The sequence below is a fragment of the Diospyros lotus genome, chromosome 10, assembly GCF_014633365.1.
Source record: "Diospyros lotus cultivar Yz01 chromosome 10, ASM1463336v1, whole genome shotgun sequence".
Taxonomy (NCBI): Eukaryota; Viridiplantae; Streptophyta; class Magnoliopsida; order Ericales; family Ebenaceae; genus Diospyros; species Diospyros lotus.
In genome coordinates this window covers 32,341,659-32,366,719 of record NC_068347.1, presented here as the reverse complement: position 1 = coordinate 32,366,719, position 25,061 = coordinate 32,341,659, and the positions used below count along the sequence as shown (strand labels likewise).

Genomic DNA, 25,061 nt, shown 5'->3' with positions numbered 1-25,061 from the left:
CATAGAGTATTCAATAGATAATATAGAGGAAGTATGGTTTCTTCCGATTTCTCCAATCCAAGGTTTATTCTCGCTGCTCTTTTGCTGTTTTTAACATGGTATCAGAGCCTTCATTCTGCTCTTAGACCTTTGCCAAGCCTTCATTGCACTCGGTTTTTTTCCTTCCAGTCATTGTTTCTCAGCCTTTGTGTTCATCCGGAGACCTTTATTGCCTTCTCTTGATTCCTTAATCACCAAGGATGTCAGCAATCTCGGATGTTAATCCTGGTCTTGTTACTAGAGAGTCAGAACCGGATTCGATTACCGATATACCTGGAAGTGCGGGCAACTTCTCTGGAACCAGCAGTGGAGAATTGCCTAGAATGCATGTTTCCTATAGATTGGACGGTAGAAATTACCTCCGATGCGCACAGCTTGTTCGAACCTTCCTCAAAGGGCAAGGAAAACTAGGACACCTCATTGCCTCACCTCTGAAGACCACTGATCCAGCTTTTCCAGTTTGGGATATTGAGGATTCTCTTATCATGTCATGGCTGTGGCATAGTTCTGAAAGGCGCGAGGCGCAAAAGGTCCTGGAGCCTGAGGTGCGAGACGCACGAGGTGAGGCGCGCCTTTGCGAAGCGAGGCGCGCCTTTTAGGAAAAAAAACTCAAAATCTTGTAAAATCATAAACAACTATCAAATTATCAATAATAACACATTCATATCATTCATGATTCATTATCTTCAAATTCTATAAACTAATAACATCAAAGTTAATTCATTCATCATGCAAATTCTAAACTAGAAACATCATCAAAGTTCAAACTTAAAGTCTCAAACTTTACCAAGTACCAATTATAATGCAAAGTTCTAAACAAACACATAAACACTACAAGTCCACAATCAATATAAAGAAGTTTTTTAATCAATCATCATCAAGGAGATCATCAACATCAAGGTCAATATCTTCATCATCCCCTTCAATCACCCCTTCATCTTCTTCTTCATCTCTCAATTCTTCTCCCTCTTCCAAGTCTTCATCATCTTCGGTCCCTGCCTCACTTTCCTCCTCCTCTTCAATCTCTTGAGTTACTCGCCGCTTTGAAGTCGAAGCCGAAGTTGATCCCAATTGTGATCGAGTTTGTTTAGTTCTAAATTGATAACTAGGCTTTCCAACTCCTGCAGTCGCAGCAACATTACTCCATGTCAACCCATCCCCAACGTCATCTGGAAAAACAGTTTCATCATCTTTATCATTCTCTTCATCAAGTTTTCCAGTCAACCATTCATTGCTTTTATCAATGTCGGTCAATATGATAGGGTCAATGGTATCACGCATTTGATACCGACGCCTCAATGCTCTATTGTATTTCACAAACACCAAGTCGTTTAAACGAAGTTGATCAAGCCTGTTTCTCCGTTTAGTATGAAGCTACAACAATTTATGCAAAAACATACTAAGAATAAGCTACATGAAACAAACCAACTACTAATAAAAATTGTAAGTGTTATATGTACAATGCACTTACATTTTCAAACACACTCCAATTACGTTCACACCCAGATGAACTACAAGTCAAGCTAAGAATTTTAATTGCAAATTTTTGCAACGTGGGTGTTGACATTCCATATGAAGCCCACTATTCAGCTGTCCAATAAAATTCATGGGTTAGTTATTATCTATTATCTAGAATGATTATATATATAATGTAATATATATATATGTGTACCTGGTGATTTCTCAGCTCTCTTTCTAATAGTCATATAGTTTCCAAAGAACCCATCTGCATTGTTATACATCGAAAGCTCAGCATCAATTTGGTCTTGAACCTTTACATCTGGATTTAACTTTCTAATGCATTCATATAAGCCAGTCATGATCTCTGGATCTATACGTTCAGCCTTGTAGAAATATTTTGGGTTCAAGTACCAACCAGCTGCGTGCAAGGGGCGATGAAGCTGAACATCCCATTGATTATCAATGATCTGAAAAATGGGTGCATACTTCTTTTCATCCCCATTAAAAGAGTTAGCAATCGCTTCTTTGGCCCTATCCATGGCCACACATATGTATCCCATAGCAGGCTTCTTCTCACCATCCACTAAGCGCAATACACGCACCAATGGACCAGCCACCTTTAAAGCAAATACAACATTGTTCCAAAATGAAGGCATCAAAATCACTTCTACAACCTTTTTAGCCCCCGCTTCTTTTACCCACTTGCTTGTCATCCACTCCTCGGAGGTAAACATCCTTCTAAGGTTGCTTTTCAGACTATGCATCCTGCCCAAAGTGATAAAGGCAGTTGCAAACCGTGTTTTTGCAGGTCTCAACAACTCTTTCTTGTCAGTAAACCTTCTAACCATGTTTACTAGACCCGAACGAGTATAGATATAGCTATTTACCATAACAGCTCTCTCAAATGTCTTCTTCATATTAGGCAATTTGAAAATATCTTCCAACATTAAATCCAAGCAATGCGCTGCACATGGTGTCCAAAACAACGTAGGATATTTTACCTCCAAACATCTTCCTGTTATTATTTAGAGTGAAATTAACAAGATATTAGTAAATAATAAATATCTAATGAATATTCAAATTGTTCTATTTATAAACATAATACAAATTACAAAAATGAATTTCATACCTGCTAAAACATTGTTTGAAGCACTATCAGTGACCACTTGCACCACATTTCTTACTCCAATCTTTTCCACACATTTACTTAATAATTGAAACATCTTTTCCCCAGTTTTTGAATAACTAGAACCATCAACAGACTCCAAGAACATACTTACTTTAGGAGAATTGACTAAAAAGTTAATCAATGTCATTTCCCTCTTGTCTTTCCAGCCATCTAACAAAATGGAACATCCATATTTGGCCCACGCCTCTTCATGATCTTTCATCATTTCACGAGTGGCTTCCACCTCTCGTTTGAGAAGGGGAACCCTGACTTCATGGTAACTAGGTGGCTTCACACCCGGACCATACTGACCAACTGCTTCTATAAATACTTTAAAACTGTCATATGTCACTGCATTGAATGGAATGCCTGCATCATACATCCATCGTGAAAAGCTTCTACAAACTCGAGCTCTTAACTCTTTTTTTGCAAAATCATGCTCACCCAACCTTGTTTGCTTTCCTTTGCCCTTGCTTTTCAACACATTAACTTCTGGGTCTTTAAGAAAAACATCAAATGGACCCTTTTGTGTTGGCCCTTTAACACTACCAACACTACCAGTACCGCTTCCACTTCCAGTAGATACATTGGGTCTTTTTCTACCTTGAGGCAGCGGCTCATCATCATCATCATCATACCCTTCACCAAATGGAAGATCATCATCTAACGATGCTATATTTCGCTCATCCCTATTATTTTTCTTCTTTTGCATGTACTCTCCAATCTCTTCTTTTACTGATGGAGGACATTTTGGACAAGCTTTAGTATTCCTAAAACCGCCCACAAGATGTCGTTTCGCCCAAAATATACCACATTTTGTTACTTTACGACAAAATTTACATGTGGTGGTATTTCTATCATTCGGATCAGCTTCAAAATAATTCCATGCCAGGTCCGTTTTGGAAGTGGTTGACGACATTTATTGGGCTGTTGCAACACAGTTTCAACTTCCACAAAATTCTCCTAATGATAGAAATAAACTATAAAGACTTAAAAGATATATCAGCAACCAGCTGCCAGCAAAAGAAATTAGGCAAGAATGCAAGAAATAAACAAATAAAATACAAGTAAAAAACTTACAAGATAGGAGAAGACCGTGGGTAGCCTGCAGCTTCAACTTGAAGAGCAGATGAGAAGAGAGGCGAGGAAGAGAGGAGAAGACCGTGGGCAAAGGAGAATAGAGGAAGAGGGTGCAGCTGGAGAGGAAATTAACAAGCTAGGAGCTAGGCGTGGCTGGATAGGAGAGGAAGAGAGGAGGCAGGCGCTGCTGGAGAGTGGAAAGGAAAGGAAGAAGAAGATCAAGGGGTCGCGGCTGGATAGGAGAGGAAGAAGAAGATAGGGCCAGCTGGAGAGAAGAGGAAGAGAGGAGGCAGGCGCTGCTGGGGCTGGAGAGGAAGATTGGGCGAGCAGCGAGCTGGAGAGGAGAGGAAGAGAGGAGGCAGGCGCGATTGGGGCTAGAGAGGAAGAGGAAGATCAGGCGAGCTGGAGAGGAAGAGAGGAGGCAGGTGCGGCTGGGGTTAGAGAGGAAGAGAAAGATCGGGCGAGCGAGCAGCGAGCTGAAGAGGAGAGGCAAGCGCGGCAGGTGCTAGAGTCGGGAGGAGTGAGGAGCGACTGGGCTGCAACATTTAGTTAGAAGACCTAGGTTTCATGAGGCACGCCTAGGCGCGCCTCACGCCCCAGCGCCTAGGCGCGCAAGGCGAGGGCCTCGCTAAAACCGCCTCGCCTCGGCCCAAGCGAGGCGCCAAACTGGCGCCTCGCGCCTAGGCGCGCCTTTGATAACTATGGGCTGTGGAATGCCATGCAACCCGAGGTTAGTAAGAATTATATGTTCCTACATTCGGCTAAGGCTATTTGGGACACCATTAGGCAAACTTATTCCAAGGTACAAGATGTATCAGTAATCTTTGATATCAAAACAAAGATTAATAGTACTCAACAAGCATCTCTAACAGTTACCGAGTATTTTAACAAGATGAATGGGCTTTGCTTAGAGCTAGATCAATATCAGGAGATAAAGATGATATGCAGCAATGATGCAGCCACTCTTAGTCGGATTATTGAGAGAGATAGGATTTTGAATTTCTTGTTGGGTTAAATATTGAGTTTGATCAAGTAAAGATTCAAATCCTTGGTAGGGAGAAGCTACCCTCCTTGAATGAAGTTTTCACTGTGGTAAGAAGTGAAGAAAACCGAAGGGGAGTTATGCTCGGTGACGGAGGAACAAAAGGATCAACCATGACTGCCACAAAGAAGGATGGAGCACGTTTTAAGATGGGAAAAACATAGGCAAACAAAAATCGTGAAGGGCTTTGGTGTAGTTTTTGCAACAAGCCTAGGCATACTCGAGATTATTGCTTCAAACTTCATGGTAAGGAGGTTGTGTTGAAAAAGATGGGCGGTTTTAAAAATATGACAGCACCAAAGCAGGCCTACATATCATCCAAAGAAAACGAAGAAGGAGGAACAATGAGTAAGGCAGAATCAGCCCCAGGTATTGAGATTGCACAACTTGATGGTGAGGAAATTAACAAACTTAAGGCTCTTCTTAAGACTATCAATGATGGAAACTGCACTTTCGCCCAGCAAGGTAATTATGTACATTTGGTATCTCTTAATGCCTTTAAAACTGATAAGAATGACATTTGGATCCTAGATTCAGGAGCCACTGATCACATGACCCCTAATCCATTGGTTTTTGACACTTATGAACCTATTGTTACCTCCAAATGGATTACCATTGCTAATGGAACTTCAGTTTCCATTAAAGGTCAAGGAACAGTCACCCTCAGCCCAAGTATTACCCTTAAACAAGTCCTACATGTGACCAATTTATCTACCAATCTTGTGTCCATTCATAAACTTACTGATGATCTAAACTGTCGTGCCAATTTCTCTCCTAATGTGTGTGAATTTCAGGCCTTGAAGACCGGGAAGATGATTGGTGCAGCTAGGGAACAGCATGGGCTGTACTATCTGGAGAAAAAGGGAGGCTATCCTTTGATTGAAAACTGATCCTTTAAGGCTGCTGGATTCTCTCAGTTTACTTCTAATTCTACTGCTCATGTTTGGCTGCAACATTACTGACTTGGTCACCCTCCGTTTCCCTTTCTAAAAACCATGTTTCCTTCCTTATTTCAGTCCCTAGATCTTAGTAAATTTCAGTGTGAGGTATATGCTATTTCCAAGCATCATCGAGTGTCCTATCCATCTAGCAATAAGAAGTCATCTAAACCTTTTTTTTTTGTTCATTCCGATCTCTAGGGACCCTCTAAAATACCAAATTGTTCGAGGGCCCGATGGTTTATTTCATTCATTGATGATTGTACTCGAATGACTTGGATTTTCTTATTAAAAGATAAGGCTGCCATGAGCACCATTTTGCCATATTTTTGTAAGCTAATCTCCACTCAATTCAATTGCACAATTCAGAAATTCCGAACTGATAATGCAAAGGATTATGTTAATAATCACTTGCACCAATTCTTTCAACAAGGGATAATTTATGAATCTTCGTGTGTCCATACTCCACAACAAAATGGAGTTGCGGAACGAAAGATGAGACACCTTCTTAATGTTGCTCGAAGTCTCCTCCATCATCATAAAGTGCCTAAAAATTTCTGGGGGGGAAGCTACCCTTACAGCAGCCTATTTAATAAATCGAGTACCCTCAAAAACCTTAGACAATCAAACTCCATTCCAACTCCTTTCTACTTATTTTCCAGACCTCAATCTACATTCACCTCTTCCACTAAAGGTCTTTGGGTGTGTTTCTTTTATTCATATTCCCAAAAAAAACAGAGACAAACTTGATCCTAGGGCCTTAAAGTGTGTTTTCCTAGGATATTCTCCTACCCAAAAAGGATACAAATGTTATCATCCCACTACAAAGAAATTTTACATTTCCAAGGATGTTACATTTGTTGAAACTCAACCTTTCCTTCACATCAAACTGGTCACCAGGGGGAGTGTTTAGATGGTGACCAAACTGTTGGGGTTGGGGAAGATGTCTTTCAAGCTTCATCTCGGCTTCCTATCTCTCCGCTCTCTTCTTCTCAATCTGGGCCTCCCTTATCTCAGCCAAATAACAACAGTGAGCATATGGTTCCCCCCCCCCCCCCCCCACGCTGTTCAGTCCAACCAACAGCCCTCAGGTCGGTTCAAAAGATCTCCCTATGTTTTCAAAAGAAGAAGACAGCCTGCTCTGGACTCCCAGCAAGCACCATTATTTGATCCTAGTCAAGGTAAGGAATTTATACAACCTTCTATTGCAGAAAATGACTCTCAGCTCTCAATTTCAGACTGCTCTAATCCTCCTAACCCAAGTTATGATGATTTAGATCTGCCTATTACTGTTAGGAAGGGTGTTAGAAGCTGTACCCAACATCCCTTAACTAATTTCTTATCCTATCATCGATTGTCTCACAAACACAAAGGGTTCCTAGCATCTTTGGATTCAATTGTCATTCCTAATTCAATAGAAGAGGCCCTAAGAGATTAGAATTGGAAGCAAGCCATGATGGAAGAAATGAGAGCCTTAAAGAAAAATCAGTCTTGGGAAATAGTAACAAGACCAAGAGGAGTTGTGCCAGTAGGCTGCAAATGGGTATTCAATGTAAAATACAAAGCTGATGGAATATTGGACAGGTACAAGGCAAGATTAGTAGCCAAAGGATATACCCAATCCTATGGCATAGACTATTTTGAAACATTTGCACCAGTGGCTAAGATGGCAACAGTAAGAATTCTAATATGTTTGGCAGCATTTTTTGGATGGACACTACAACAATTTGATGTTAAGAACGCCTTTTTACATGGAGACCTAGAAAATGAAGTTTTCATGGAGTTGCCTCCGGGATTTCAAGAAACAGAAGAAGGAAAAGTATGCAGGCTTAAGAAAGCTCTCTATGGACTCAAACAGTCCCCTAGGGCTTGGTTTGGCAAGTTCTCTAAAGCCATGAAGACTATGGGATATAATCAAAGCCAAGGTGATCATACACTTTTCATGAAATATTCAAGGGAAGAGAAAATTACAGCTTTATTAGTATATGTGGATGACATAATTGTGACAGGAGATGATGAGGAAGAACAAATGCTGCTAAAAAGAAACCTAGCCCACGAATTTGAAATCGAGGATCTTGGTATTCTCAGATATTTTTTGGGCATTGAAGTGGCCTACTCTAAGGATGGTATCTTTCTATCTCAACGTAAATATATTTTGGATTTACTTACTGAAACATGGCTTACAGGAGGCAAGGGATCCAGTGTCCCAGTAGAACCTAATGGAAAACTATGACAGAATCCTGACAGTCAACCAATTGACAAAGGAAGATATCAAAGGCTAGTGGACCGGTTGATATATCTCTCACATACTAGACCTGATATTACATTTGTTGTTAGTCTTGTGAGCCAATTCATGCATAACCCAACTGAAGAGCATATGCAAGCTGTAAGGAAGATACTTGGATATCTCAAGACTAATCCAGGTAGGGGTCTATTGTTCAGAAAAGGAAAGGAATTAGATGTTAAAGGCTTTACAGATACTGATTATGCAGGATCTATCAATGATAGAAGATCCACCACAGGATATTGCGTATTCCTAGGTGGGAATCTAGTGTCCTGGCAGAGTAAGAAACAGAGCATTGTGGCTAGATCAAGTGCAGAATTAGAATTTAGGGCTATAGCCCTTGGGATATGTGAATTGTTGTGGCTAAAAATTATCCTAGAAGACTTGAAAATAAAAACCCAAGGAGCAATTGAGTTGTCTTGTGATAACAAATCTGCTATAAGTATTGTTCATAATCCAGTTCAGCATGACAGGATAAAGCACATTGAAATATACCGACACTTTATTAAAGAAAAATTGGATGCAGGAATAATCAATATTCCTCATGTTTCATCTGAGAAATAGGTAGCTGATATATTCACAAAAGGTTTGGCAGCAAAGAGGTTTGAGAATCTGATATGCAAGCTTGGAATGATAAATATCCATTCCCCAGCTTGATGGGGAGTGTTGAAATATTCAAAGATAATACCTTAATCTATGATTGAGATAAAGCTCCATCTTTCCTAAATTCTAGGAGGAGATAGAATCTTATCTACTCCTCTAAAAATTAGGAGATTAGTTATATCTATGTTGTATTTTTTAAATAGTTTTCTATTTGTATTAAAATTCCTAGATTTTAGGATCTCTTGTTTATTTAAACTCCTCATGGAGTATTCAATAGATAATATAGAGGAAGTACGGTTTCTTCCGATTTCTCCAATCCAAGGTTTATTCTCGCTGCTCTTTTGCTGTTTTTAACAGGTTCAAATTAGGAAACAGCCTCTTTGCTAAGGGTAGTGCTGTGTACAATTGACCTTCCTCAAAGCCTGCAATGCGGGAGCTTCATGAACTAGGTTCACCTTTTTTAACCCCCCATCAGTGGAGTCCAGATCCCCTGTTTTTTTTTTTTTTTTTTTGGGTAGAAGGTGCGACCACAAATAGGCCATCAAAGGCATTATCTCTGAAGACTGCAATAAAAGTAGTATTCTAATCAAGCCCAAAAGCAGAACCAGTTGAAGGGAAAGATAACCACGGGAGTGAGAGGGAAAAAGAAATATGCAGAGAAAGAAAAGATGCTTGGATAAGAAGATGAATGAGGTAGAATTTAGAGATAGAGAATAAAAGACAGGGTGAAGAAAGAGAAGACAATAATAAAAGAGAAAAGAGGCAGAGAGAGGAGGCCAAGATTGCAGAAAGAAGACTAGAGAAAACTATCAGCCATCCAACATTCAATGTCCAAAATTTATGTCTCAGATCTTTCTTATGTAATAGAGTACATATCCATGCCCATATATTGACATTTGGAATACTTCCATCTGCATTGCATTTTACTATGAAAATCCACTTGCACCCAACTGGATGTTTTACTTTGGGCAGATTAGTGAGTACCCAAGTTCCATTCTTTTCAAGTGCTTGAATCTCATCTGGCATGGCTGACTTCCATTTTGGGTTCCTTAAGAGCTTCTTGAATATCTTTTGGAATCTGCACACTGTCAAGATTTGTAGCAAATGCACGAAAAGTTCGTGACAAATTTTCATAGGAGGCAAATTTGGCAATTAGGTATCGGGTACAAGACCTTACCCTTTTTCTCAAGGCAATTGGTACATCTAGATCATTAGAAGGATCACATATTCTGATTTCAGTTTCAGGGTTCAAGAAAGGTCTTACATGTGTCAATTCTGTGTTCCTTGAGACTCAAGTCAGATTCTTGGTCATTGTTCTGAGATGTACAGTTCTCTACATCCTTTTGAGTTTTATGGTGCCTTGAGTACACAAGTAACTCCTTAATAGTTATCCCTTGCTTGGCCATAGGATCAGACAAATTTGGGGTGTTATGAGCTGGCTGGATTTAAGAAGTTTCAAGGTTGGTAAGGCAAAAATGATATTCTTGAGTACAATTCTCCCCCTGAATATCATTGTTGGTGTAAAAGGGCAGGTTTTCAAAAAAAAAAAAGTGACATCCATGGAGCTGTAGAATTTTTTGGTGATTGGTGAATAGCAACGGTACCCCTTTTGATTCGATGAGTAGCCAGGAAAATGCACTTGAGAGATCTGGGATCAAGCTTGCTTCGGTGGTGCTAACTTATGTGAATAAATGCATTACATTCGAAGACTTTCGTGGGAATGGAGGAAATTATTCTAGTTTGTGGGTAGGTTGCACAAAGTGTCTTGACATGGGGTCTTGAAATTCAGTATTCGGGATGGCATTCTGTTTGCAAGGCAGGTAGCAGTAAGAATCGCTTCACCCCAAAAATGTTTAGGGACATTAGACACCAACATAAGAGCTCAAGTAAGTTCCACAAGGTGTTTATTTTTCTGCTCGGCTACCCCATTTTGTTGTGGAGTGTTCAACGCAAGGGGTTTGGAGGACATACTGGCTTGTTCTTTTGCTGCTTGTCACAGTTAGGTTGAGTTCCTTGGACTACTAATGTCGAGTTTTCAGCGAAAGAGGGGGAATTCTGTATCCCTATCATTACTTTTTTCTGGCCTTCTTCCCAGCAGACTTCTCAGAATTCTTCCACTCACGTCGTCTAGGTTCTTGTTGAGACCGAGAAGAAACTGGTAGACCTGGTCTTTTTCAACAATTTTCTTGTATTGTTGATCATATTCCGGACACTGCCAAACCTGTTCTTCAAGAATATCTAACTGCTGCCAATGTCAGGTTAAGGCATTGAAGTATTTGGTCGCGGACAGCTCTCCTTGCCATAGCTCATGCAGCACGCTTTTGATTCCAAAGATTTCCAACATGTTGCCAACGTTGGAATATATAAGTCTCCTTGACTGCATCCCACATTTCCTTTGCCGTTTTGTAATACATAAAGTTCTCGCCTGTTTTTGTTTGTCATAGAATTTATCAACCATGACATGACCATACTATTTTCTACCTTCTAGATCTTAAAGGCAGGATCAATTTCTTGGGATTGTGCAGCAAATCCGGTGAGGTAATCCTACTTGCCTTTCCGACACACAAACAGCATCACAGATTGCGCCCATTGGATGAAAATCTGGACATTCAACTTGTGTCCAGCATCTGAAGTACAGGGCCTTCAGGAATATTGGAAATTGGTGTTGCTGCTCCTCCAGATCTGGACAATACTTCAGATATTGGACACAAATTGAACAGCCAGAACTTCATCCAATGGTCTGCTCCTCCAGATCTGGACAATACTTTAGAGACTGAATTTTTGCCTCCACTAGCCATGGTGGCTATTCGAACAGAGTAAATGGTTCAGGCCGAATAGCTCTGATACCAAGAAGAAAGGAATAATTCTACTCTATATTCAACTAAATGCAGCCTTTACAAATATATAATGAGATTGGGAACCCTCTTAAGAAATTTACAATAGGGAAAGGAAATATACAATTAGGAAAGAAGGTAAAAAGGAGAGGAAGAAAAAACAGAACAAGAAATCTCTGAAAAACAGAAATCTGCCAATAACAGGAAGAGATCATGTTTAGCAGATCACTCCTAATAGGAAACAGAACAGCTAGCAGTCAAAGGCAAAATAGGCGGGACTCCACACATCTGACCTTGGGAAGTTAGTTGTTTTTATGGTTCCAATTCGATTCCTCGACGTTAATTGTACAATGTAATCCTAGTTTTTTGCAACTGTTGTAACTCACTTAAAGACCATCTTTGTTCTAATTTTGTGGTAATCTTCTGCTGGCTGACTATTTAATTCTAGCACCTGGAAAGAGCAAAGATGACAGATCCTGTGTCCTTAAAAGTTTGTTTCAAATACATGCTAAAACATAGTTCTCCCATACCATATCGCTAGTATCACTTCTAATGTCCTTGAAACTCTGAACCAAATAAACTGGAAGAAACTGCATGTCACACAGGAAATATCTTTACACTAAAGACACTAAAAATCATGCTGTTATTAATTCCAAATGCAACAGAATAATGAATAACATCAATAAATAACCACTCCCTCCTCACTAAAATTCTGCTTTCTATTTGCTCCTAGCTAATGACCAAACTATACAAACTGAATAAAATTTTAGAAGAAAAATCAGCAGATAGAAAATTAAAAATGTTACTTTGGTTATGCAAGAAATAGGGAAAGAGAAGATAATGTAGGAATACTTACAGAACGGGAAGACCAGTGCAATTGGATGGAAGCAACACCTTCAACAAAGAAGGAATTCCCTCTGTTTTTATAGCACCTGAATTAAGTAACAATCAGGTGCCACTCAGAACAAGAAACCACACCTGGAAAGACGAAATGACTAATTGTGTAGCTTACCAATTTGCGTGGCTGTTCCTAAGTGTAAAGGACAGGGCCTGTCTTCCGATGCAACAGTTACATTCCTAAATGTGACTTCATCCGCAAGACCATACAACTCCTTTACCTGAAAGTATAAAACAAATTAACAATGCCAAACATAATAGTAGCAACAAGAGCAGTTAGTGGTCAAGGCCAGGCAGAAGATCATGGTTGCAAGGTGAACCTTTGACAACAGCTCGTTGACAGGATTGCCTTCAAACCATTCAAAGTGCCTGGCACTACACTCTCCCCACAATAATCCTCCCTTACCAAACTCCCCCCAGTGACAAGTCCCTGCAAACAAACTAATAATATACTGAAGGTGCAAACAAACTGCTTATAACAAGAGGAAAAACAGAACACCTGCATCCACCTCTGAAGAAACATGAATCTCCAATTCCATTTTACAATAACCATATATATTGACTAAAAGATGATAGCAGCAAAGTCAATGAAATCTTGAACTGTGGAGAAACCACAGTTCAAGAGTCTGATTGGATCAAAACCATACTTTAAATTGGACAAGTAAACAATGAGGGGAAAAAAAAGAAAAGAATCCCAAGAAAATTCAATTGCATTGCTAAAAGAGAGGAAATAATATGAGAAAAAAAATAAAAAAGAAGGGCGCTAATTGCAAAACATTAAAAAAGTTGTTTTCTCGAACCATTCTGCAAACCTTGGTTGGATTCTAGTGTTCCAGAAACATTAAAAATAATGCTAGCAGGACCTTTCCATGGTTTTGCAAAGACTCAAAGTTTATACATAAATAGTCATTTATTTCCATGGCAATAATGGTAATTATGCTTCACTTAGCATGTTCGTGAAAACAACTGCACAGGGAGAGACAAAATATTGTTTGAAGAACAAAACAATGCAGAAGCATGAAAATTGATACTGTCAGTGAAACTGCCTTGCGTGACCAGCTAATCATATTCATGCTATGTGCATTATCAAGAAAAAATGTTGCCTTCACACCCAATCAACATACATATTAAGAATCAAAGAGAGAAAAGCTTAAACATATTCTTTTTGTCAGGGGCTCACAACCTTGTTAACTGATAAAAAGTAAGTTACTGGTTTTTGCATTTGATGAGGATCAAAGCTGCTGGTAGACATTTGGAAGAAATCACCTCACATTGCTGTATTCATATGGGCATCTATTAGAAGTTGCATGCTTTTGAACTAGCAATAACATGTGGGCATAAACAAAGATGAAAACACCTGGAATCATAATGAAATTTGCCAGTTCAAAGGACCCAACATGTTGCATCATAAATTCAGGGATATCATCCAATTGGTGTGAACTGTGAAGCATCAGGACTTCCTTTAATGAATAAACTAAAAGTGGAGCGACTGCAATAAGTCAGATACCGTACATACAAGCTAGGATGATAATGGGGCAAGTCAAAGTTTAGCTCAACCCCCCATCCCCTATAAGGAAAAACCCTTTCCATACCCATCTCAAACTCACAATTGGTTAATCCCTCCATCCCAGAATGTTTCATAAATTGATGATCTTCATTACATCCTCCACTCCACCTAAGTTTGGACAAGTTAATCCTACATAAAACTAACATTAAATCCAATTTTGAAGTAGAGAGCTTCTTGAAAAACTACGGAAACAGAACTCTAATATTTCCCTCATAATAAGGGTATTTTGTAATGCCATTATATAATAGGGGTACTTAAGGTATCATATTTTATTAACCAACTTTGGTTCATATTTTGTGATCTATACCCTAGATATTCCTAAACCCGCTTAAGATTGTATTTGTACAGTAGTTGTACACCCACAAACTGCATCACAACCTGATTAATATGCATTCCAACCCCTACCTAATAGGGGTTGGCTGTGTCAGGGACCAGTTTTTGAGCCAAATTGTTATTTCTAACATAATGCAGGTACACAAAGCGGACTTCCAGTTGGCACATTCTTCCAGCAGTTAACCAAGGCCATCTAGTTTAGCTGACTATCCATAATTAGATAGTACCTGCTAGGTGATCCAGGGTACTCATATGAAATGACGCAAAATATGTACATGGTTTCATGAGAGCTTAAAGAAACTAGCTTTAACTTCATCAGCAATGAGGCCTGAGAGAGTACTAAATTCATAAGGCAACATTGTAGATCTCAGTGCACAAAGTACATTACTTAAGCCAAAATTTAGGAACATCAATCAAACAGGATTGCTCATGTGCTAAATTTTGCAATAGAAGATTGAATTGTATTTTAAATTAAATGCACTTTCTCACTACAAATTCATCGATAGCTTAGTATAGAGAAAACAAATGCCCTCATAACACAATTTGCAAACCTGACAAGTTGTGTTTCAATGAAGCATGCAGAAACAAATGATGGCAGTGACAAGTTCGAAGTTTGGTAACTAATGCTTCTTCAGTCAGACCATCCTCTGCAGAATAGGTCTTCATAGTCTCTAGAACTGAGATTATGTAATACCCCTTGGCAGAGTGAGATATTCCTACAAAGACATAAGATTATTAATATAGACCTTGAGATAATAATAAACAAGCAAGAAAAGTCAAATATAACTACGAATGCAAAATTAAAAGGGCAGAAAATTTAACAAAAGAATTTTGCGGAAAAGGATGCAACTTGTTCATACCAACTACAGGCATTGGCTCTGGAAAGTCAAGATCATGATCAATGCCAACAAGCCCAAATACATAAGGACTACCTGGATGTGCATGCCTGTATTCTTAAAGACGAGTTAGACCAAGTTGTGCATGCTAATTCCTGAAGGGGAAAAGAAAAGGAAAAATCTTATTCTTTTTTTCTGATAAAAAAAAAAAAGAAAACACTTATCAAATGAAGTCTTATCAATAATTCAATATACATGTATTATTCAGTTACAGTGCCCCAGCTGTAAAAATGAAATTGAGTAATAGGGATAAAGTTCTTGTCCATGTTTAGACAACATGAGCATTACATTTTAATTATAAATGTCAGCATTCAACTACAAATTATTGTACTGAAATACTGATTCTTTACACTTCAAAAAATAATTCACACCAATTCTTGGTTACTCAAAACAGAAAATCTCTGGTTAACATAAGAAAGTCATGTAACAGATGTCATATAGTTATGACGGACTTCTCAAGTGTATAAAATATTTAAGCCATTCTTCTAAACAAACAAATGGTAATTACCATTACATTACATTAAAATAATGGATGACAAAGTTGCTATTTCTTAACTATGGTGATTTCATTTAAAACAATTCTACCTGCGGCTGTTTTAGAGAGATTTGATATTGTTGAAAAAAGTGACATACAATTTCTGAATCCTACACTCAACAGGAAGACTGAAATCCTCATAACATCACCTAGCTAGGTTAATGAGATTATTAAGCATGTAAATAAAAAGTTCTCAGAAACATTATTTCTTATAAAAGTACAGACTAAATTCTACAATGATCTCATTTAAATTGCATGCAGCATGCATTAGCTTTTTTATAGCAGATCTCTGTTTCTCATAACTTCTACAAATGCCAGGATAAAGTCATTTGAAGTACAAGTTGTGTCCAATCCATATAATACAGTGAGAAGTTTAAAAGTTCAAACTTCTTCACTTCATAATGATACAAGAGCTAGCTTTTACTTTGTTTTCCAGTGTTCCAACAACTTATAAGAACTGTCTACAGAAGAGCTCAAGCAGATTAAATAATCAAGACATCAGCATGTCATTACCCAGATATAAAACGCCCTTTACGAGAACGAGCTTGGGTTGGACCTTGGACTTCCTCCACTACACACTGCAGAGACCATTCTCAACCAATTCATCAAATTAGTCAAACTAAGCAGAGATATACCAGTTAACATTCTAGAGAAAATCATAAATTGTCATGGAATGGTATTCACTGCAGTCCTCAGGCAATTATAATCTTAACATGAAAACAGAACACAACTGTATGAATTAAATAGAATGGCGAGAGAGTTTAGGCAGTGAATCCTACCAAATTGAGTTTACACTTACAATGAGTGTTTCACTTACTCACTCCCCTATGGGAACTCGTAAGGAAAGAGTGAGCTAAGTTAGGGATATGTGATTTATTTCTCGCAATTGAAGGCCAGAGTGTAAATATTTAGAAATCATGAAATCAAAGCCAACCCAAAACCACTACCTGAGTACAGGCCAGGAGAGCATTTGAGGACTCGGGTCAAATCCTCAACCCTGAACCCTAGCTATAAAAGAATTTATAGAAGCAAACTATTTTTCCAATAAAGCTCAATTATAACTACTTCCATGTAATGTTCTACATTCCCCACTTTTTCTCATAGGAGTAGCTTCATCCAAACTAATCCAGTATTAGTAGGAAATATTATCATTTCAAATTCAGACACTACAAAATATTCTTCAAGTTATTATTAGTAATCAACAAAACACTCAGAAGTTAATCAATCAATGAAATAGCCAAAGGTAAAAAAGAATTTAAAATCTGTTAATTGCATATTTGCAAAATAAAGTATGTTTTTCAGTTTTGAATGTACTTGTACTCCAGCAATTAACCAAACCAAGCATCCAATCATAAGAGAATTATAATACTCACAACTGAATATCCATTACGTGTGAGATCATCCAAAGTCTGTCGAAGATTCTGCACAAGAAGTTTAAAAAAACAATAAAGCATATATTATCAATCAAGAGAAGCCAGGAAGACAAATGCATGATTATGTAGGCAAAAGAAATATACCATATGAACATTTTTTCCATGACACTCAGACTCCCATACCAATGTCAGGTGCAGAGTTGTGTCTGAACAATGAATTCATCTAATTTCCCAGCACAAGGCAGAAGAAAATTCAATACTTTTTTTAGAATTCTTACTATTTATTTATTTTAAAAATTGTGTTTACAAGCGGGCATAGAGTTACTTTATGCATAGAAAGAGAAAATCATGCATAGTTTTGCACAATATTTTCCAACATTTACATATTTGCTGAGTGCATGTCCAATTAGATATGATAGATGCATCCTAACTACCAAATGTCCAACATGATTACTTATAAATTTAGAAGAGTCCATATAACACAATATTTTTGCATGGATTCTATTATTATAAATATATTTTTTATACATATCACAGCAGAGACAAACTGGGATTAAGGCGTTCCAGGTTATTGAGGCTAGTTTCACAACTTACAAGTTTACATTCAAAGAGAATGTTTTCCCTAAAGATAGAATAGAAGTAGGGCATTATAAACAAGCACCCATGTTCATAGAGGGTATAAATTCTCAGAAATCTAACTTTTTTATTTGCAAGAAATGGCTTAGCTCAAAAGATAGAACAAATTAAAACATCAGCACATGAGGAGGAAAGTTAATAATAACCAAAAATGATTAATGTCTGCCAAATCAACTGTGATCCTTGGCGGTGACAAATCAACTAGAAAAAGAAGAAACTTAGAAAAGTATTAGCAAGTGTTGCCAAAGAAAAGAACAAAAGGACTTTTATCTTTTGGATAAAAGTTACTAAGAGAATTGTATTAAAAGATCAGCAAGAAGATGCAGCCCATGTTTGTTTGTATTTTGATAGGTACAAAGATAATAAAGGATACCCTGTACAAAAGAAGACAAGGAAACAAAAACGGAAAAACAGAAAAAATAAACAACACATCAAGCGTCAGTCCCAGAGTGTTGGGTCAGCTAAGAAAGGGAAAATAAAAATATAATTAAAAAACAAACAAAAGCCTATATATTTGCAAGATAAATGGGCAAACGAAAATGAACTGGAAGTAAAATCCCCATGCAGCCATAAAAATAGGGACCAAATAATGGTTCCAAACAAAGAATAGGACACTGGACAGTCAACACAACTAAATGCTCGATTGAACCACAGGCACAAATGCACAAAAAGGAGCAGCAAGCCAAGCAGGCCTCTTCCTGGATGCAAGCAAACAAAAACTCTAACAAAGCTCGCATGACTCACTGGTTACAAGAAAATTGCTCAAAGATCTCAGTCACCACAAGATAATAAAGAAACATGATTCACAGCTCATACCTACCAATCAGCCACAATCTAAGATCTCTCATGCAAATAAACCAATGTATTCGCCCAGTGTTGTCCATCCAAAGGAAGGCACCCTGGAGAATTCCTCTATCTGCAAATTGCCTTCAAAGGGAACCAACTCCCTCAGAAGCAAGGAGCACCATATAACAAAGCGAACAAAAAGGGAACCCCACATAAGGCCATTCAGACTTACCAGTCCAAGAAATGGATGATGTGAGCATGCCAAATAAAAATGTCATGGAGTCCTTGTAGCAATTAAACTAATTATACAACAAAAGTACACTTATTGGTTTATGTACTCATTACAACAAATTGTCAGTTAAATCCAAGACTTAGCACCGTTCACCTTATCCCCCCCCCCCCCTCCCCTTCAAAATCCAACTACATAAATGGACAAGAAATTAATTCTGTATCTACAGAAAGGACGCCCAATTTCTTGGAATGCTCTTCTACAATGTTCCTCCAAGATCATCCAGACCATGTGATTTACTGACACCATATATATATATAAAAGTATGTGTGTGTGTGTGCTCGCACTTAGGCACCTGTACCTATTCTATCCACCAAAAGGTTCCAAAGACACTTATCTTGGATAAGATTCCATTTATTGCTAAATGGATATCTGTGACATTGGCTTCTATTCAGGGATTCTTGAAAGTTTAATTCCTCTCTATGACTTGTTTATGAAACCTTTCTGTGATTCTGTGCAACCAAAATGTGTTTTGGAATTCAGCGTTGTAAAAGGTGCAAAGGTGCTTGGAGCCTAAGGTGCGAGGTGCACATTTATTCAAAATTTGTATAAAAATACTTACACAACATTATTTTCTATATATACCCACAAAGAGGTAAATGCAAAAATGCAAACTCATAAGTTATAAATAACAAATAGCCAACACTATATTATAAAATAACAACTAATATCATTTTAACCACTATAATAAGTTAATAACAACTAATATTATTTTAAGAAAGTACTAGAAGTCTAAAACATAAGCATAAATTAAAAAAATTAGAAGAAAGAAAAACATAAAATTGCTTGATTGTTCCATAAAAACAAGTTAAATTATAAATAACAAATAATCAACAGTGGACAACAACTAATATTATTTCAACCACTAATTATAACATTATAAAAATAAATAAATTAGTTACATAAAAAAAGAAATGATAAAGACTAGAAGGGAAAGAAATCAAACTTTTGAAACAGAAAAACAACCATAGTTACATAAAACAAAACAAAAAAAAAGAAACAAGTAGTCAGAGGTCAAAAAAGGAATTACAACAAATAGTCAATGAAAGAAGTTTATAGAATTTAAAAATGTTCATCCCAAAAAAGAGAAGAATAAAAAGTTTAAAGAAAGAAAAATACAAAAGAAAAATATAGGAACAAGAAAACACAAAAAAAAACAGAAAAGACATTATTGATCAGAATAACAAAAGAAAAAAGCACAAAAACAGAAAATAAGGAAAAAAATACAAAAATAACAGAAGAAAAAACAACACAAAAAACCAAGGAACAACACAAACAGCCCACTGAAAATGCATTGAAAAACAAACAGATCTGCAAGAATCAAAAACTGGTCACAGGAGGTGGTTCATCCAGTTCAAGTGCCAGCAGGCTGCAGGCGCGTGATGGAGCATGGTTTGTCCAGCTGACCTCTGACCACCACCAGCTGAGCGACCTCTCTCTGGCAATCTATCTATTTATGCTTTCATATTGACCGAAAAAAACAAAACAGATTCTTCACTGATAAATTTTCAAAAATAAAATACATATGTAATGCTATGGGCACAAGAGGCAGGCATCTTGCAACTTAGCGCCTAGGCATCTTGCATTCAGGTGCCTTATGGAGCACACCTCACCTTAGCCATGCACAGACGCCCTCAGCTGGGCCTCACTGCCTTAACAACTATGCTGGTTTTGGTGTCTCACCTGAATCTCCAACTTAGTTGGATAAAATCTAACCATGAAGGCCATAATTTACCATTCCATCAGTTGTAAACAGGACTGTAGCTACCAAGTCCTTGACTCGTGAAAGGATAGGAAAGACAAGGGGACAACAATATGTGGTGCGGGGAAGGGATTAAATCTTTGATTTACAAGAATTATAGATCTTGTTAAAATTTCTGATCATTTTTCAAGCTTCTAAGGGCATGATATTTTTCAAGCAGCACTGTCGCACAAGGACTATGCATGTACATTGGTTTCTGCCAACAGGGACTTTATGACAGCTTTTGGGCAATTATGCATGATTGAGTCCTATGCAAGCATAGGCTAACAAAAACTACATGCAAAAAAAAATTAAAAGAAAATAGTTCGTGTGCATTATACAAGTTGCCCATAAAAATAAATCGCTTATGAAATCTACAAAAAAAATTAAAGAAGAAGAATATCTCCATGGACACATTATTCCAAGGGGTTTGTTGTTGATCCACATTGACAACACCTCATGTTACCTCCTTCCACCCCATTCTCTTCAGGAAACTAGTAAGCATAAAATAATTTCTAATCCAGCAGATGTGGCCATGAAAATTCTCAATCACATAAACATAATTCAATAATGCAAGCTGATACACAAACACAATTAAAAATTTTACTAAAAGGCTTTTAGTCTTCTTCAACTATAGGCTCCAATCAAAAATAAATAAATAAATAAATGCAAACGGAAACTAAACTAAAGGCACTCAACCAATACCATAACAGGACAACCAGCTCTTGGAATACTGTCTGAACGCATCCCACCAAAAGGATTCAAACCAGCATACTCCACTAGAATGCAAGCATCAATCCCTATAGCTTCATAAAAATCCCCAACCTGGGAAGGAAAAATATAACTTATTAACCTACCCGTTGATAAACCTTAGACAGAACAGAACTTACATTTTAAGAGAACCAAAGGCACAAGAACTTTAAAAAAAAAAAAGATGCAAGGCAAGGAGACAAGCTAATTGAAATGACAATAACATACTCTACAGAGCAAAACTTCGCGCGGAAATCTTGACTTGAACTGCAGAATCTCCCAATTAAGTGATCCTTCTTTTAAACTACATCATCAAAAAAAAAAAAAAAAGGTTAAATATGTGTAAGTTTGATTTTAAATAAAAGTAATCAGAGTAAGAATTTTTTTCTCAAACAAAATCAAATAAATTATCCCTATTATAATCTAATATCATAAACCATCCTTTCAACCCTCAAGGAAATAAACATTTTCTTAAAACAAGTGGAACACAAATCAAAAGGATCATAGCAAAGAAGCACCCCCTCATTGAAGACACAACATGTTTTCCACCAATTTTAGAGACGTCCATATCATCTTAACCATTCTTATAAAAACCAGACCAAATTGGCCAATCAACCAGGTTAACCAGAAACTGGCCGCAAGACCGGTCCAAGTGGCACAAAAAAACCAGCCAATCAAACTGGTTGAACCTCCTTTTGAACCAGCCAATCCAACTGGGTTATCATTTCTTTCTTTCTTTTTTATTTTTTAGATCCAGATATTAAATAATTTTTTCTTCCATAAATTATTTTGAAACCTGTTTCAGACCCAATTAGACAATTAACCCTTTATAATTTCCCTTCCTCTTTCCAAGTTCAATACCCAAGTCTTGTTGGAGATGTGGAGGCTGATTCGATTTATGACACCTACAGCCAGTACATGGGTACAATTCTTGTAATTGTAACATTCTCAAAATAGTGAGAAAAACACCTAGTGTGGCCGTGGACGTATGCATTCTTTGCCTAACCATATAAATTCGATCTTTTATGCGTGTGATTTTTGTTCCAAGTTTTCTCTATCGCTTGATTCATTCCCTAACAGGTCTGGTTTTCAGAACATTGACCTTAACAAAAATACACACATTTCTTTTAAAATTATTGGAACAGATGGAAGGAATGCCCAATATTAGTGGATAAGGTAGTTGTCAGGAGATAAGAGAAGTTTCTGAGATTAAAGGGATGAGGCAGCTTGCTGAAAAGAAAAAGATAATTCCAGAAATTTAAATATCAGTTGATTTATTTTATCTTCTAAGTCTAATTCAAATTTGTTCCTGATTTTTAGGAGATAGTTTAGGTGATTTCTCATGTATGCATATCCCATACTCGAATTCTATAAGAGATTAAGTAAGCTTTTCTAAGATTCAGCTTATTTCAAAAATAAATACTTATTGACAAAGTAAACCATCTGAACTTAACAGAGCACATTTATGCATTAGGCAATAAAGAAAAGATGATAGTTTCAAGTAACTCTGATGGATAATTATGAGTATACACCATGTAATGTGAAGCTTAACAACTAGCAGAAAGCTAAGAGAAAAAGTATAAGGTGAAAAGCATGCCTACATCAAAACGTATACAGGGCTGAAGCTTTTATGATATACAATTGACATAACTGTATATAGAAGACCTTGATGTATTACTTTGATGTCATCAAGGTCATAGGAACTTTGAGTAGGTAAATTGATGCATTACTTGACAAAGCAATGATGACACTTTCAACAGTTACATTGCACATTTCACTTTAAGAAGTGGCTTTATAGTCCATTTTGGTTTAAAGCACCTTAACGTTCTCTCTTACTTCAGCCTTGGCTATTATTACTTGAAGATTACCAAGTGCAGTAGCCGTGAACACAAAACCTTCTTCCTTCCATGGGTATAATCCATGTTGTGCCATTTTAGCATTGGCATTGGATCCCTGGTCTGTTCTTTTTCAAACTTGCTATGTGTTTCATAGTGTCCAAATGATACTCACTTTTCTCCAAGTGTCTAAGTATGCCATTAACTTTTTAAGTACGATGATGAATGAGTGTACATATATAACAAATCTCACGTAAGGCTTTCATGTGAGAATTTGAAGCCAACCTCAACATCCTTGAGAACTCACCTTCCACTTTTCAAGTTAACATCCAGACCTAGTAAATTGGAAAATATGAGCCGTTTGATTAGTTGGACAGTAGAAGGCTTTCTGCATAACTGCATTCTCTGCAGCAAGAAAGAAGAAAAAAGTCAATGGGTGTGTGCATCCGAAAAAATAACTTAAGTCCATTTAAGGGTCTCACGAAACATTCAACAAGATCTGGTCATGTAAAATACCTCCTTCCACCATAAAATGTGAGTTTGATCCTTATCATCAAGGGCATTGTTCATTTCTTTAAGTTTCTTGGTTGCTTTTGTATTCCCTTTCAAACCCTTTCGCTCTTTGCAGCAATGGATTTGTACACAGTGTTTGCTTCTATGCAGTAATAAACAAAAAAAAATTATAATTTGATCCCAAGTTTGCCAAGTAGCAAGAAACCAGATAAGAGAAATTAAGGAAAACATGAATAAGAAAAATATTTAAACCCAAATCCGGCCCTTAATATTCTCTGGAGAATGAGACCTTTAAAGTACTAGGAAATGCAGTGTTTTCTTCATTTCCAAGAGGATGCAGCACATTTAAGCATTTAAACATTCTTGCTCCCATTGAATAACCAGAGAGGAATAGCAAATCCAGAAAATTGGATAATCTTCTGGTGCTTGTAACAGCCAATATAGAGAGTTTGAGTTTTTAAGCATCAAAGTCAGATTTCCTTTGAACCATAAGCATGTAAAAAATAAAACAACAAACCTCAGAAGTAAAAACCTCAAACTTATATGGCATGAGTCAATGTCAAAAAGTAAGTCTTTTCAATCAAAAAGATTAAGAAGCAATACCAAGTTCACTGGAGGCCAAATAAAATACCTAAATTTGCAGAAGATAAAACCCATCCCATTCAACCAAACGGCACAATACATATTAAAAAGCAATAAAATTGCAGACAACTACATTAACCAGTAATACCCAGTTCGCTAAACAGCAATCCCATTCAAATAAAAGACCCAGTTTCGCAGAAAACCCAAATTGAACGCACTGAGTTTCCCTGTATTTCAAACCCGTACACTAACGAGTACATAGCAACTAACATATTATGCGTTCTGTGTGTGTGTGTGAGAGAGAGAGAGAGAGAGAGAGAAAGAGAAAGAGAGAGAGAGAGAGAGACTACATTGGAGGAAGAGAGGAAGCAAATGCACCCCGATAACGGGGGTAACGAAGGAGAAGAGAGAGAGAGCGCCATCGAGGGACCGAGACAAGGGTCTTGGATGCTAACCAGTACATGGAGAGACAGAGATTAGGGGGGGAGTGAGGAAGAAGAGTTCGCTGCCCGACAGCAATAGAGAAGAGTTCACGGCGAGACCGCCATTTTTAAGTGACTATCCAGCTCTATTGCCCGCCGCTATTTTCTCTTGTTTTCTTTTTTTTTTAATAGAAATGCTATTAATTCAACACTTTAAATTAATAATTGACATGATATATAATATAATATATTCATATAATAATAGTGTGAGACTCGAATGTTTAAATAATACTTTTATTATTTTTAAATACAAATGTTGAGAGTAATAATAAAATACTTTAATAATTTACACTAAATATAGGATTAGTACAATAATATCAATTTAGATATTTATTTTGTTACTTACGTCGAGACAAATATTATATTGTTTAACATTATTAAAATAATAATTTTGTAT

At 37.2% G+C, this 25,061-nt stretch overlaps 1 protein-coding gene and 1 pseudogene across 4 annotated transcripts in view; both read right to left on the bottom strand.

Moving 5' to 3' along the window:
• LOC127811625 (DNA mismatch repair protein MSH1, mitochondrial) overlaps window positions 1-24,772 on the bottom strand; it is a 57,793-nt gene extending 33,021 nt beyond the window's left edge. Inside the window, exons 1-12 of one of the 4 annotated variants that reach the window (XM_052351651.1) lie at window positions 24,638-24,772; window positions 23,604-23,742; window positions 23,395-23,492; window positions 21,481-21,556; window positions 21,208-21,327; window positions 17,051-17,098; window positions 16,191-16,255; window positions 15,107-15,192; window positions 14,798-14,962; window positions 12,667-12,776; window positions 12,462-12,567; window positions 12,306-12,381 (exon numbers count right to left, since the gene is read on the bottom strand). In XM_052351651.1, coding sequence (XP_052207611.1) covers window positions 12,306-12,381; window positions 12,462-12,567; window positions 12,667-12,776; window positions 14,798-14,962; window positions 15,107-15,192; window positions 16,191-16,255; window positions 17,051-17,098; window positions 21,208-21,327; window positions 21,481-21,556; window positions 23,395-23,492; window positions 23,604-23,657 — 1,004 coding nt within the window. In that variant the 5' untranslated portion in view covers window positions 23,658-23,742; window positions 24,638-24,772. Of the gene's footprint in view, window positions 1-12,305; window positions 12,382-12,461; window positions 12,568-12,666; window positions 12,777-14,797; window positions 14,963-15,106; window positions 15,193-16,190; window positions 16,256-17,050; window positions 17,099-21,207; window positions 21,328-21,480; window positions 21,557-23,394; window positions 23,493-23,603; window positions 23,743-24,532 lie in introns of all 4 variants that reach the window. The other 3 variants (XM_052351650.1, XM_052351649.1, XM_052351648.1) reach the window with 3 other exon arrangements.
• On the bottom strand, window positions 578-2,358 carry LOC127811626 (uncharacterized; annotated as a pseudogene).
• Window positions 24,773-25,061: the final 289 nt, after the last annotated feature.